This window comes from Xyrauchen texanus, chromosome 33 (assembly GCF_025860055.1).
Source record: "Xyrauchen texanus isolate HMW12.3.18 chromosome 33, RBS_HiC_50CHRs, whole genome shotgun sequence".
In the NCBI taxonomy this organism is placed as follows: domain Eukaryota; kingdom Metazoa; phylum Chordata; class Actinopteri; order Cypriniformes; family Catostomidae; genus Xyrauchen; species Xyrauchen texanus.
In genome coordinates this window covers 8223927-8239038 of record NC_068308.1, presented here as the reverse complement: position 1 = coordinate 8239038, position 15112 = coordinate 8223927, and the positions used below count along the sequence as shown (strand labels likewise).

Below are 15112 nucleotides of genomic sequence, written 5' to 3'. Positions count from 1 at the left end.
TGTAAAGCTCTGGGATTGGGTTGATTTAGCACATTGCTGGGAAATTTGGCATCAAATTCCTGATAAACCCTCATTTCTGACTCCAACATGGGTGAATCGCAAGAAAGTGAAGGTTTTTTGAAGTGTGGCATTGTTTTCATTAAAATTAAGCACATTTTCCCCTGAAATTATCATTACTGTAATGCATAAATATTTCATTATCGGTACTGTAATGCAAAATTTATATATTTGAACTAAATAATGATAGTTAATAGTAAAAAAAAAATATATAAGTTTACATGGGTGATTCTCATGAAACCTGTCAAGAAAATGTGCTGGTCCTATTGTACTCCAAAATCAAAAGAAACAAATATGAAATTATATTTTGCATATAGGAAATTAAGCCTATTCAATTATGATCATTTTGATATTCTCATAATGTGAAAAAAAAACAAATATTTAAATTGTAAAGTATTTATATATCATAGTAGTACACCTTTAGTACTGCCTTTAATTTAATTTAGTTTAAAATCACTGTACTGTACAATGAAAACAATGGGAAAGTTGTATTGCAGAATGAGAATGAGAATTGGGTGTACTTAGGTGTCCTAAAATAATTTCACAATGCAAAAATATCTTAATGGTCCAAATAAATGCTTCATTTTCATTCAGTAAAATATTTTCTTGTTTTTTTTCCGTTTTGATTTTAGGGTGAACTATAACCCAGACATGGCTTTCACTGACATGCATGATTTTCTGCATGAAATGTAATACATAGGCTGTGACCTCTAGTCTTATCAGTTTTTTAAATAATTGTTTCTGTCTGTTTTCAGCCATGTTAAAGAAGCCAGTGGTGACAGAGGTCCGCACCCCCACTAACACATGGAGTGGTCTGGGCTTCTCTAAGTCCATGCCTGCAGAAACCATTAAGGAGCTGCGCAGGGCGAATCACGTGCCCTACAAACCCACCATGTCTACTACATATGAGGTGAGCTCTTCAGCAGATGGCCTTTAGCACAAGCAAAGGCCCTTTAAGGAAATTCAGTTCAATCTGTGGCCAACTTGTAACACTCCCTGAAAGCCAAGTACAGCTCCTGTTTATCTTATTAGGGAAAGACCAAAATCTCCAAAACTATTTGTCAAAGATATGTTTGGATAACATATATTAAATTAGCAATAAAATCTGACAAGAATGTTATAATAATACATTTAGCTTCTTCAGCACAAATCACAAATAAAAATAAAAAAATAAATACATTTCAGGCTGGTCTAGCTAATGTAGGAGTTTCAAGGGTTAAAAATAACAAAATAATAACAGGTGATGCTTCGATTTAAAAAGACAATTGGCCTATTCATTAATCAAATGAATTGCATATATACATTATGGCTGAAAAAGCCCCCCAAGTAAAGATAATTCTATATAAAATAATAAAAAATATAATATTTGTAATAAATACATTATATTATAAATACATAATATTCAATTCAAAATATTAATTCAAGTCTCAGCTCATATCTCTGCCTGCCTCTCGGACATTTCGGGCTGAATGAAGAAATGCCACCTTCAGCTCAACCTTGCCAAGACTGAAAACCTTGTGATACCAGCCAACCCATCAGTTGACCACAACCTCACAATTCATCTTGGTTCAAATACACTGACACCAACCAGAACAGTTCAGAACCCGGGAGTGGTGGTAGATGGCCAGCTTCATTTTCCTGCCCACATATAACCAACCACCTGGTCCTGCAGATTTGCTCTCTACAACATCAGGAAAATCAAACCTTTTCTGTCTGAATATGCTTCACAGCTCTGTCAATTCAAGGCTGAACTACTGTAATGCTTTGTTTGCTCCCAGCTAGCACAATTAAACCACTGCAGATGGTCCAGAATGAAGCATCACGTCTGGTCTTCAATCAGCCAAAAAGGGCTCATGTAACCCCACACTTGATTTCAATTCACTGGCTACCTGTAGCTGCCCGCATCAAATTCAATGCTTTGACTCTGGCCTTCGAGACAGCCAATGGAACCGCACCCACTTACATCAATTCACTTCTTCAGGTCTATGCTCCAACTTGCTCTCTGCAGTCTATGAACTCAGTCTATTAGTGACGCCTGGTGGTCCCATCACAAAGAGCTCAAAGTCTATTTCACGATTGTTCACTTTCTCTGTTCCACTGTGGTGGAATGAGCTTCCAACCTTCACACAATCAGCTGATACCATCTCAACATTAAAGAAGCAGCTAAAAACACATCTGTTCCACAAGCACTTAATCAATCCACATTCATTGTACTTGCTATTGAACCTAACTTCACTTACTTTACACAAAATAAATCCTTATCTGTCTCTTTCTTCTGCGCTAGCGCCTATACTACTCCAGCCACCTTGAGAGCTTGGCAGTACAACACTTTAGATGTTGTTGAACTTTGTATGACAAATTGCTTGCTATGTTCCTCATTTGTAAGTTGCTTTGAATAAAAGCATCTGGTAAATGACTAAATGCAAATGTAAATGTACATTCAAAGACATTATTGTTGCAGAAAAGGAAAACATTGATTAGACAATACAAAAAGTGGCTTTAGAAGTCAATACTGTGTATTGTTTGCTTTATTTCCATATCATTGAACATAAACCTATCACTGGCCTACAGTCCACAGCAATTAATTTTGCAACTGTGTTTGACAATCTGCCCAAGGACTGTTCTCGATAGAGGTCCATCGATAAAGGATTTTGCCGATACCGATGGTGGGATAAGTAGATAACCAATTAATTGGCCAATAGTTTTTACCATTCTATACTATGGTGGGCAAAGACAAGGAGTCAAAAATTTATAAAACTTTTTTTTTACCAAAATCCCAATAATAACCAGAAAAAAAGTAAGATTTGGTGCATAATGCAGGACTTTTAATTATAAACAAGCCCAAAACACATAGAGGTCTCTCGTTTTAAAATTAAAAATGATGAAAAAACTGTTGACAACTATCAACAGATTTTTGCAGATAACCAGTCATTTCAAAAAGCATCTATCGGCATAGATTAAATGGCAAAACCGATATATATCGGTCTACCTCTAGTTCTCACAGAACAAATTTGAGCATTTTTGCACTGTTGGTCTATGAACATATGCATCAGACAGACCCTTTTGTAACGTTTCACCATGGTGAAACTCTCGTGCCATGAACTCTGTTGTTTAGAATGCGGTTTGAAGTTAAAGGAGACACCTGCATTTCGTTTTGTGCCTTGGAACTAACTTTGAGAATTGTCAGTTTGTTGCTTGTACAACATGCGCATTGCCTGACAGCTGGAGTTGCACTGATTGCTCCCTTCTGACTGGATACGTAAAAACATGAAGGTAGTAATTCAAGCTTGAATGGCTCCTTTTATTGGGAAACTTTTTCATTTCATGCAAATTAATCGGAAAAAGGGAGCAAAAACCCCAAAGTGTATCTGTAAGCTGCTTAAATCAACTGACTTCATTCAGTTTTAATGAGCAGTGTGTTTTTGTGTACATGTCACTGGCTGTGTGTGGAATTTGCATCAAGCCCAACAGATGTCATGTTTCAAACAATAGGTGTGTAGTTCGCTCCAGTATTTTATGTTTCTACATAAAAGGCTATACACTGCAAAATATCTTTTCTGTTGAGTTCAGCACGTTACGTATGGCTGGGCAATATGGCCAAAAAGATTATCACAATTTCTTTTTTCATATCGATATTTATCATGATATACATTTCATACCATTAATGGGGAATTAAATGCATTCCACTTGTTTGTTAGACCTTAAGAATAAATGTAAACATAACTTTTTTGTTTACAAGGAATTTTCACAGGGTAAAATACCTTTTACAGTTTTTCTCAAATGCTAAAACACATTTCACAAACGTTTCCTCCATGTTCCCCAATGTCTAAACACAACACCCTTTTCTAAAGCTACATAAACACAACCACACCTTCTCACTTTAAAACTCAAACTTTCACACCAAAAGAGCAGCTTGAAGCTTTCAAAAATGTAAACACTATACTCATCATTACACACTACAGCAAAACAATTGAAAACACAATGCTCAATTTTTGAGAAGGTTCTTTGTTTCATAACTGCCAATGCATATTTTTAGAAACTTTACAGTAATGGATCTTCTTAGATCTCTGCAGAGGATTAGGCATTTAGATTTGTGAGTTTCATATGAAGAGTATAAATCTATAGTAAATTCTGCATGTACACTACTGTAACACAACTCAATGCAAAAACAGAATCTATTGCACACAACAGTACTCTTGAAAACATGATCAGGGTGTGAAGTTTTTATTTATTTATACACACACACACACACACACACACACACACACAGTGCGGCATCATGTCGCTGAGCTGCATCGGGCCACATCACCTCATCCACGTCGCAGGCTATATTGTCTCTTGCCAGGCACCGCGGGAAAAACAACCCTGGAATGGCGAATCCATCCTTGGAAGGCCTCCACTGGGATGTCAACACAGGCCAGCTCCATTGCCCTTAGGAGGTTCTCTCTAGTGTATGGTTGTCTGTCATAAACCTTCCATCTCCACGATGAAAAGAACTCCTCTATAGGGTTCATGAAAGGGGAGTTAAAAGTGGTTACTGTTGGTGGTGAACCACTCTCTGATTTGGTTTGTTCTGTGGAAGTGTACATTGTCCCAAATGATCACATTAATGTGATGTGCGGGCCCAGGATGGTGTTGTTGGCGGTCCAGGAGGGTGTTGTTGGCGGTCCAGGAGGATGTCTTTTAGCTCCTCTAGGAAGGTGAGGAGACGTTGGGTGTTGTAAGACCCAAGGACAGCATGCCGTTGGACAAGCCCCTCCAAACCCATGGCCGCACAAAGAGTAATATTACCACCCCCCCCCCATTGGCCAGGAACCTCTGTGATGGCCAATGATGTTATGGCCTCTTTGCCTTCGTTTCTGCAGGTTGAAGCCAGCCTCATCCAGGAAGAGGTACTCATGAGGTCTGGCCATCGCGTCCAACTGTAATATCCTCTGTGAAAATGTGAAAGTGCACAGGTGTTCAGAACAACAGTCAATCAGGTAGCACAGTATTGTCCAGAAGTAATGTAGGCCACTGAGCAACACAGTATGTCCACTAACTGTACTGTGAACATGGATGTATACTTACTTGCACATACTCGTAACGTAGGTCTTTGTGTCGTGCAGAGTTGCGCTCAAAGGGAACCCTATAGACTTGTTTCATCTGCATCATGAGAACTCGGTCTATTGTGGCCAAGCTGACATCAATGCTCTCAAAGTTGACATTATCGGCAATGACTTTGTCTCTGATCTCCCGGAGTCTGATGAGGTTCTTCTCACGAACCATATCCACAATGAGGGTTTCTTGTGCCGCTGTAAATATGGCAACCCTCCCACCTCTATGTGGCATTCTTTCAACTCTAAAGAATGAAACATGTGTTGTCAATTGACATGTTTTACAATATAGTTACAACTGATTTGAAACCTGCTTTCTAGGCTTGACTACTTTCACAGGCTTGTAAAATTGTATTGTGACAAAGAAAGCAATAGTGTCACTGGCCTCACTGTTTTAATTAATCCAGCTATCCAGTCGCTAAACACTTCCACAGTAAACTCCATGAAGGTGCAATTTATGTAGTTTAATCATGAAAAGTGTGAAACTACAAAGAAGAGAAAATACACAAGCATGAATTTCACAAATTAAATAAATCATCAAAATGAGCACACACAAACACACAAGGCAAATAACCAACAACAATACAGTTGTAAACAGCATTAATACTTTGTAAACCTGAGTAAAAAAAGTAACAAACATGCTGAATTAAATGCTACATTACATAACACAACAATAAAAGTACACACAATGCTCACTAAACAAAATCAAACAGTCACTTACAGATATTGCATTGCAAAAGGCTTTGATAGGCAAGATGAAGCTGGATGTCGGCAACCACATGGAGCACCTTGCACAACTCAAGCACAGAAGAAATATGGCCTACTTCCTCTTTTAAACAGGAAGCCATAGGAAAACTAAGGAAAACTCAAAAATAAGTATCAAAATAAAAGTCCTTATTTAAACCGAAGTTTAAAGTCCAGCACAAATAGAGTACAATACCTGTTGTGTTGTCTAAATGCCCTGATAATGGTGGCCACGGTGAACCTACTCAGGTTTGGATGGACTCTCAGTCCTGCTTCAGCTGTTGTCATGCCATGGACAATGACATGGTCAATGACTGTTGCTCGCATCTCGTCCATAATGATGGTGCGAGGTTCTCTTGCTCTCCCTCCTGGACCTCCTCCTCTCCCTTGTTGGACTCCTCCTCCCTTGTTGGCCTCCTCCTCTTCCTCGTTGGCCTGCTCTTCCATAGCCAGCTCTTCTCCCTCCTCTGACTCGAATTCCTCTTCCCCTGACTCTGCCTTCATCCATTGTGTTTGTTTGGAATCTTCAGCAAACTGTGCACTCTGAACTTGCTTTTATACATGTTGTCACAGCATTAGCAACAAGTGTCTTCAATTTTAAGTCCTTGTGTGTAATGAATGATGCCAGGTGTGTTCATTGTGTTCAAATATTGCTGACTGTGGCAAGCATTTTGTATCACATGAGCTTTCATTTGAGAATATGAGCAGAGTTCTTTTGCAACTTGTGTTTTAGCAAGGAAAAATGTGTTAAGATTTATGAGAACGGAGGATTGTGTTTTGTGAATTGTGTCTTCATGTGAAATGTGTTTATGATATTGGAAAATGATGGCTAGATTTAGTAAATGTGTTTAGACAACTGGTCATTTGGTTTAGAGGATTGGCTTTTGTGTTTTAGCATTTGAGAAAAACTGTAATTTGAAGTTCAAAAGGTTAAAGTTTTAATCCTACATAAGTTGTGTGACCTATGAAATTTTGTCTTCAGCAGACATTTGACTCCACTGAAAGACTTTCTTGTGACACTCTCCAGCTCAGTTGGTGGCAGAAATGCACCATAAGCTAGACTGTCATCTCCCAACAAACATCACATGAAGAAGTACTTTCTTTCATGTGTAAAATTTTAGCTATGGTGTTGATGTCGAAGTTGCTGTTGTGTTCAGTCGATAGCTGGCTAGGTGCTAGATACTGGCAACTTGGTCTCATCACTGGTTTATTTGACAGCAGCGCTATGTTGCCGCTGTCCAGCTAATACTTCTGTGGCAAGGCGGAGGGCGGGGCCGGGTCGTGATTCTACACACCCAGTCCCTTATCAGGCCAATCAAGCCTCCGAGAGGTATAAAGGCCAACTGCGGAAGATGGTGCGGGAGAGAGAGATCGTTTACGGTCATGTATGTCATGTGTGTGTTTGTGTCTTTTGTTTCAGTTTATCATTAAAATATTATTTATATTGCCAAGCCGGTTCTCGCCTCCTCCTTTCCATTGAACTGCGTTACACTAGTGCCGAAATCCGAGAAGGAGGATAGATGCCCGTCGCGGAGTCCTCGACACTGCTGTCCACCCAGGGGAGCGGTGCTGCCATCCGCCCGGACGCGGTGAACGGCCACCCGGACTTCCTGGAGCTATGAAGCCGCTGTCAGGGGTGGAGGAGAGCCCTGCCACAACTTCCTAACTGGTTGATTTAAAGACTATGATTCAGTTAGTTAGTTGCTTGCATTTTAAGAGACACGCATGTAGAACATAGACTAATTATCGAGAAAGTTTGAATGTTTTTTCTCAATAAATATTGATAGCATTTTATTGCCCACCTGCTACATGCAGCAAAAAAATGCTCCTGCTACGTGATACCTCTGACTCATGCACCCAGCGTGAGTACTGTAACTTGTTAATATGGCCACCAAAATGTGTACTGCTTACATGCTTCTTTGGCATGCAGTGTGAAACAGACCTTATACAGTCTCTAGCACAGGTCTCCTATGAAGAGGAGCTTATACAGTCTCTTCAGTGGGTTGTACAGTTGTTGAAAGTGTTTTTGAATCGTTCTGCTGATGAAACATAAAAAATAACATCTTTCCAAGTAATTTCAGTGGACAGAAAACTCCAGACAAAATGAGTTGACGTTATCTTGGAGCTGTTGTATAGCTTTATACAGTATATGCCATTGAAGAGACTGTAAATCTATGCCTCACAGACTCTATTTCATTCCCTTCAATAATCAAAGATGCCACTACTGAGAATAAGGTCTTTAGTAGTTCTAATGATTTGTGTGTTTTTGGTGCAGGTTTTTAGCAGAATAAACTGATCTAATGATGACATGATTTGTGTTTTATTAGGGTTCACCTCTAGCCTTGTCCCGGTCGAACAGTAGAGAAGGGGTGGCGAGTGGCAGTGACTCAGAAAACTGGAGAGAGAGGAATGGGAGCGGGCTCCTAGCACACAGTGACTTCCCTTCTCCCATAAGCCCGAAGAGGAAACAGAACAAAACAGGTGAGCATCAATCAAACAGTTTAGAATTTCATAAACATAAATGTTCTTTTCCAAAACACACACTACCCTTCAAAAGTTTGGGGTCACTTGCCTGAAATGTCATGATCTTAAAAATCTTTTGATCTGTAGGTGTATGCTTAAATGTTTGAAATTAGTTTTGAAGACAAAAATATAATTGTGCCAACATATTCATTTTATTTAATAATTTATTTTTTTTGACCGAATAATAAGTGCCTAACATAGATGGGAATGCCTTCAATACTGTTTAAAAAGCCTCCCATGGTGATAGAAGTTGGTTGAGAAAATGCCAAGAGTACATTTCTGCAAAATCTAGGCAAAGTGTCTTTACCACTTTGAATATGCTAAAATATAAGATAGTTTTGATTAATTTTTGATTTTTTTAGTCACAACATAATTCCCATATTTCCATTTCTGTTATTCCATAGTTGTGGTGACTTTTTACTATAATTCTAAAATGTAAAAATAAATAAATAATGAGTAAGTGACCCCAAACTTTGAACGGTGGTGTATGTAGGCAGCATTTTAAGACGTCATAGCCTTGATGCAGTAACAAAGGCTGCTCCAAATGTTAGGAAAGATACTAAGGTTACTCACCTTAATTAGGGTGGTGTAGGACAACTCTCAGTTGCCTCCGCTTCAATCCGCAAATCTTATCACGTGGCTCGCTGTGCATAATACCACAGAGACTCACAGCATGTGGAGGCTCATGCTACCCTCCGCGACCCACGCAATTAACTTACCATGTGCCCCATTGAGAGCGAGAACCCCTAATCGCAACCACAAGGAGATAACCCCATTTGACTCTGCCCTCCCTAGCAACCGGGCCAATTTGGTTGCTTAGGAGACCTGGCAGGAGTCACTCAGCATGCCCTGGATTTGAACTCGCGACTCCAGAGGTGATAGTCTGCGTCAGTACTCGCTTAGCTACCCAGGCCCCCAATTATGCTGCCTTCTAAGATACAGTACATCTTCACATGCTAGGTTCATGGAGAAGGCAATCTTGGTATGCACTGCATCGATCCAAAGTGAAAAATCAATGCTTCTTTTTTGTACATTTGCATAGTTGTACTGCACTGCAACATTGCTCATTTGCAAAGTGATTTTTATGTGGATTGTTGTATTTTATGTGGAGCAGTTTCCTGGTGACTTTTTTTGTGCTTTCACACAAATCATGAGTAAAATGGCAGATTATCTGTTCATAAACCTACTTTTCGCCCTGTTTTTCAAACAATGCTATCTAATGACACAGAAACACTTTCACTATAGCGCATGACTTGTAAGGCGATACATTTTAATGTTTGCATTACATAACTAACTACATTTAAAAGCTTGTTCATGATTAAATTGAAAGGTAGCTCAAATTATTGGGATATGAGTCCCACAGAGCACCCTAGTCAACATGTGAGCTGAAAGTATCACAGAAGAACCACAAAATGATGTTGTTGCTTCAGCAATTGCATTTTTCATGTTACATTTGCTGACATTTACAACTCTATAGAGAATTAACCTTAAAAACCTAACCTGTTTTTCATCTCTAATTTGCTAGTAATTACACTTATGGTTAGCTTTAAGGTTTACATTTTTTTTTTTTTGTTGTTGATTTAAAACTCGATAAAGCATTAGCCTTCATCAAACCTCATCTGTTTAAGAGAATCTGTAATTATTTTTTGTAGAGCCACTCAGTCGACATTTCACCTCGGAACTGCTTCAATATGTGTAGTAAACCACTAATATCCTTTTACTTAAATGTCATCATAGTCAACGTAATTTTCATGAGATCAGGCTGGCTTTGTCAATGTGTAAACCATGTGTTTTCCAAAACAATATACCATCTTAGAAGGTGTTACTGTTTGGAACAGCGTTTGCCTCGGGACTATGCCTATGATGCCTTAAAATACAGTACTTTCTGAGGAGGAACATAATAGCCTGGTAAACATAGGTAACCATTTTTTTCTGTATGTTGGGTTAGACCACTACCTAAGCAGCAGCAACTACATGGACTGCATCTCTTCAGTGATGGGAACTAATGGCTGTAATCTGAACATGTCCCTCAGAGGATCAGACCTGCCTGAGCTCTTCAGTAAACTCGGCCTTGGAAAGTATACCGATGTCTTCCAGCAACAGGAGGTACCGACAGACCTTCTAATGTGATCATTATCAGTGTTACTGTTGGATATGAGAGGACATTAATTGGTTTTGTATGATTTCTTCCTTTGGAAGGTTCTGTTTATGTCTCAAATGGATTATGCAGTCAATAGTTAAAGTCCTCATGAAATGCGATGTAAACTGTTTAATATTACACAAAGGTTACAATGACACAACTTAAATTCAAATTCGCCCAATAATCCAAGCTCTGTGTTCCTAGATGCCAGAGTTGTCATTGTGGAGTACAGAATTTAGTTCTGTTGTAAAAAGTTCATCAGAATTTTAGAGAGAGAGCTGTGAAGCAACGGTTACTGCACATGCTCTCAACACGTTAGAGCTGAAGTGCCGATTTGAGCCCGGACCATGTCAGTTCCTCTCTCTCTCCCCATAAATTTGCTCTCAAAAAGTAAAAATATATTAGAAAATTTGCAAAGATGTGTCTGCGTTGTTTTTGCACCCTAAAGGAATTATGAAAATGAGGTTGTGGAAGATGTAGCAGACTACTGCAATCGAGCAACACTACTCATGATCCTGAGGAGAAAGATCCACTAATCATTGCAGAATTGCAGCAAACAAAGTGCGGTAAAAGAGCTCAGCAGCTACCGCCAACTTTGCAAATTACTATTAAGCGTCAACTACTTTGTTTCTAAACTTTCCATAATTTTTTATTTGATTGCGTCATTCACAATGCTTCTTGGGTTTGTAGTTAATTTCCTCATGAAAGACGCTCAAGTACACAGTCTTGTACCTTTGTCTTTTTGTCCTATTTTTAAATACTCTGCTTCAAAACAAAGATTGTAACGCCTGTTTCACACATACTCCGTGTGCAGTGCGTATGCGGTGCGTATTGCGGTGCGTATACGGTACAGGAGCAGCACGTGCTATAGTGCTTTCACATATGCTGCGTTTGCAGTGCGCTACTTATCCGCAGTTTCTGTGTGCCACAAAATCAAAAATGTGTAAGTAATTTTGATTTTACATCCAAACGTTAACTTTGACATTATTTAATTTTAATCATTGTGATTCTTTGTTTTACATGTAGTTCGAGTTGTTGACAGAAGAAAAGCTATTGTGCTATATCTGTTGCTAAGAAGGAGAAGAATGAGACCCATTTGGGTTATAATGGCATTTTGCAACTTTTGGGTCTATAATCTTCCTTTTTTATTTTTCTTGCCCCTGTAATTTGGTAACTGTAGAACACATTAACCATAATTATGCGTATGTTATGAAATTATTACAGTTTCTTGTCAATCTATGTCTATTTTAATGTGAACAATGCGCTGCCACTTTAATTCAGTGCGGTGCAGCACAGCAAAAATAGACTCGGTGCGGAAACGATCGCTGCACTGCTGTATACGCACCGCAACTGGAACGGATCGACGGACTGCATCCGCGTGCAGTTTGAAAGCTCTAACCTGTTAACATGGGTACGGAAAAAAATACGCACCGCATACGCACTGCAAACGGAGTATGTGTGAAACAGGCGTTATGATTTGATTCACATTGGAGCTGGTTGGTTTGGTTCATGACTTAGATCTCTTTTATGAAGGACTTTAGGAAACAAATTAATGGGTAAAGGGAAATGGGAACCAAGATGTATGAAAAAGCAAGCAGGCACTGTTGCGCTCTATAAAACAAAGGAAAATATAAATTTCTGCTCATGAATATCTAATTTACTTTGCTGTAAAGTTCAATCAAACAAAATTCTAAGTATCTTTCAAAGATTTTATGCCACTAATCTGGCAAACTTTGGCAAATCCATTGATCCAATGTTATTAATTACCAATTGTTTGGCAGCAGTGCAATGTATAAAATCAAGGGTCAGGAGATTCAGTTAATGTTCACATCAACCATCAGAATGGGGAACAAATGTGATCTCGGTGATTTCGACTGTGGCATGATTGTTGTTGCCAGATGGGCTGGTTTGAGAATTTTGCTAACTGCTGACCTCCTGGGATTTTCACGCACAACAGTCTCTAGAGTTTACTTAGAACGGTGCCTAAAATAAAAATAAAAAATCTGTTCTGCAGATGGAAATGCCCGTTGATGAGAGAGGTCAACGGTGAATGGCCAGACTGGTTTGAGCTGACAGAAAGGCTATGGTGACTCAGATAACACTCTACAATTGTAGTGAGCAGAACAGCATCTTAGAATGCACAACACATACAATCTTGATGCAGATAGGCTACAACAGCAGAAGACTTCCTAATAATGTGCTCAGTGAGTGTTAGATGCATGTGGTTAGTAAATAAGATGCAGGTTTTTGCGCTGAAATTCCACACAGATAATTTACCCCTCGGTGTGCCTTTACTCCCCAAATTGCGTATAGTCAGCCAATCAGATTACAGCTTGCCATATAACGGGCAAGTTTGGGTTTGGGTTCAGTGAACAGTGAATAAGGTTTTAGCTTTTTTCCCCAAGTGATTTCTGTCTGTTTCTCAGATTGATCTCCAGACGTTCCTTACACTGACTGATCAGGATCTGAAAGAGCTGGGCATCACCACATTCGGAGCTCGCAGGAAAATGCTGCTGGCCATTTCAGGTCAGTTCTCCTTCAAACAACACTAACCATGCATTAAAGAAAATAATTTTTCTTTGTATTTTTGTCTTATTTTCCATTAAAAATACCTAAATGTCCTGAAAACAAGACAAATTTACTTGAAAATAAATATGTTTATTTTACTTACTTAGCTTAAAACAAGACAAAAATACTGAGTAAAAACTATTTTTTGCAATGTGATGGAACAGATTGACCCAGACCAACATGCCATATAAGATTTTCTTTTAATAGAGACTTTTAATAATTCGGACAGCTGGGCAAGGGTTTTGGGGATTACGATTATGATTTATTGAGATGTTAGGGTTGAAATTGGATTTGACTTTCAATTTACATAACAGCCCAAGCTTGACTGACTGTCCACGTCCCAGCATGACAGAAAGTCGAAGTGACAAGACTTGGTCATTAGACATCTAAAACAGCTGTGATAAACGTATCTTCACTACCCACTGCTCAATAACCATAATAATTTTCTGCAGTCTGGTATGGATGTTTACCAAAAGGAACATATTGTTCCTGTTTTATCAGCCCAGTGGTTTGGGATTAAAACACTCAAGGTAGTCCTTTAACTATTAAAAGTGAATTGATGGAGTTGTTGGTGATTTAAACATGTATATTATGCAGTGTAAACTATGAATGTTGAAGCTCTCTTCTTGTATTTACAGAGCTGAACAAGAACCGGAGAAAGCTCTTTGAGGCCCCAAACATCCGCTCCTCATTCCTGGAAGGGGGTGCCAGTGGTCGACTGCCACGCCAGTTCCACACAGACACTGCCAGTGTGAGCGGGCGCTGGTAAGCCCATGCCAATGCAACGGACACACGGAACTGCACAAATTCCCATTCCTAACTCCAATCTGACTTACAGTACTGGACCAAAAAACCAGACCTTCTGAAACTGTGCCAAATAAATAACATCCATGGAAACAGAGGGCAAGGGTCAAAGAACTGTATTCATGTTGAATATTACATGTGGTATGGTACATTATGCAATATGGTACTCATGTTAAAATGATGGTAATGTTGTGAAGGGCACTCAAGCTCCTGCACTGTGCTTATATATGGAGCAGGCAGAGTTTTATTTATATGCTTGTTTTAGTCTTTGTCGTACTAATTCTTTGCACTTTAAGAATACTAAATACTTTGCTTATGGAGAGATGTTTGTCTGATCCGCTGACTAGATGCGCTTGGATCTTACTTTAAGCACTTCAATGGATATCAAGCCAAACTCAAGTGTTCTGCTCAAATTGCGCTGAAGGTTAAAAAAGGGAAATATACAAAAGGGAATCTTATCTTAAGTCACTGCTACACTGCAGTGAAGTCTTCAATCTGTTGCTTCTGTTTATGAAGCTTAGTCGGGGTAAACGGCAATCTAAATTTGACACGAATGAAAATGAGGCTGTGAAGAATAGAAGTACAGTCCATATAATGGGTTGTTTTGTTTTAAAGCAAAAAAAGGTTCACTTTCTCAGTATTTTTGTCTTGTTTTCCGATGAAAATATTGAAACATCCTTAAAACATGATCAATTTACTTAATGGAATGTTCTGGGTTCTATACAAGCTCAATCGACATCATTTATGGCATAATTTTGAATACCACTAAAATTATTTTGATTTGGTTACAGTGAGGCACTTCAATGGAAGTGAATGGGCCAATTTTTTGAGGCTTAGAATTTTATAAAAGCACTTACATTGCATTCAAATACAATTTTGTATGTACAATATGAGTTTTAAAGTTTAAATCATAATTTTTACTGTCATTTTAGGGTTTGTTGACATTACAGGTGAAACTCGAAAAATTAGAATATCGTGCAAAAGTTCATTAATTTCAGTAGTTCAACTTAAAAGGTGAAACTAATATATTATATAGACTCATTACAAGCAAAGTAAGATATTTCAAGCCTTTATTTGATATAATTTTGATGATTATGGCTTACAGCTTATGAAAACCCCAAATTCAGAATCTCAGAAAATTAGAATATTATGAAAAGGTTCAGTATTGTAGGCTCAAAGT

At 38.6% G+C, this 15112-nt stretch overlaps 1 protein-coding gene across 1 annotated transcript in view; it reads left to right on the top strand.

Moving 5' to 3' along the window:
• LOC127626598 (protein bicaudal C homolog 1-like) overlaps positions 1-14876 on the top strand; it is a 163795-nt gene extending 148919 nt beyond the window's left edge. Inside the window, 5 exon segments of the mRNA XM_052102500.1 lie at positions 813-967; positions 8225-8378; positions 10369-10526; positions 12987-13086; positions 13767-14876. Of these exon segments, the coding sequence (XP_051958460.1) occupies positions 813-967; positions 8225-8378; positions 10369-10526; positions 12987-13086; positions 13767-13897 (698 nt within the window). The 3' untranslated portion in view covers positions 13898-14876.
• Positions 14877-15112: the final 236 nt, after the last annotated feature.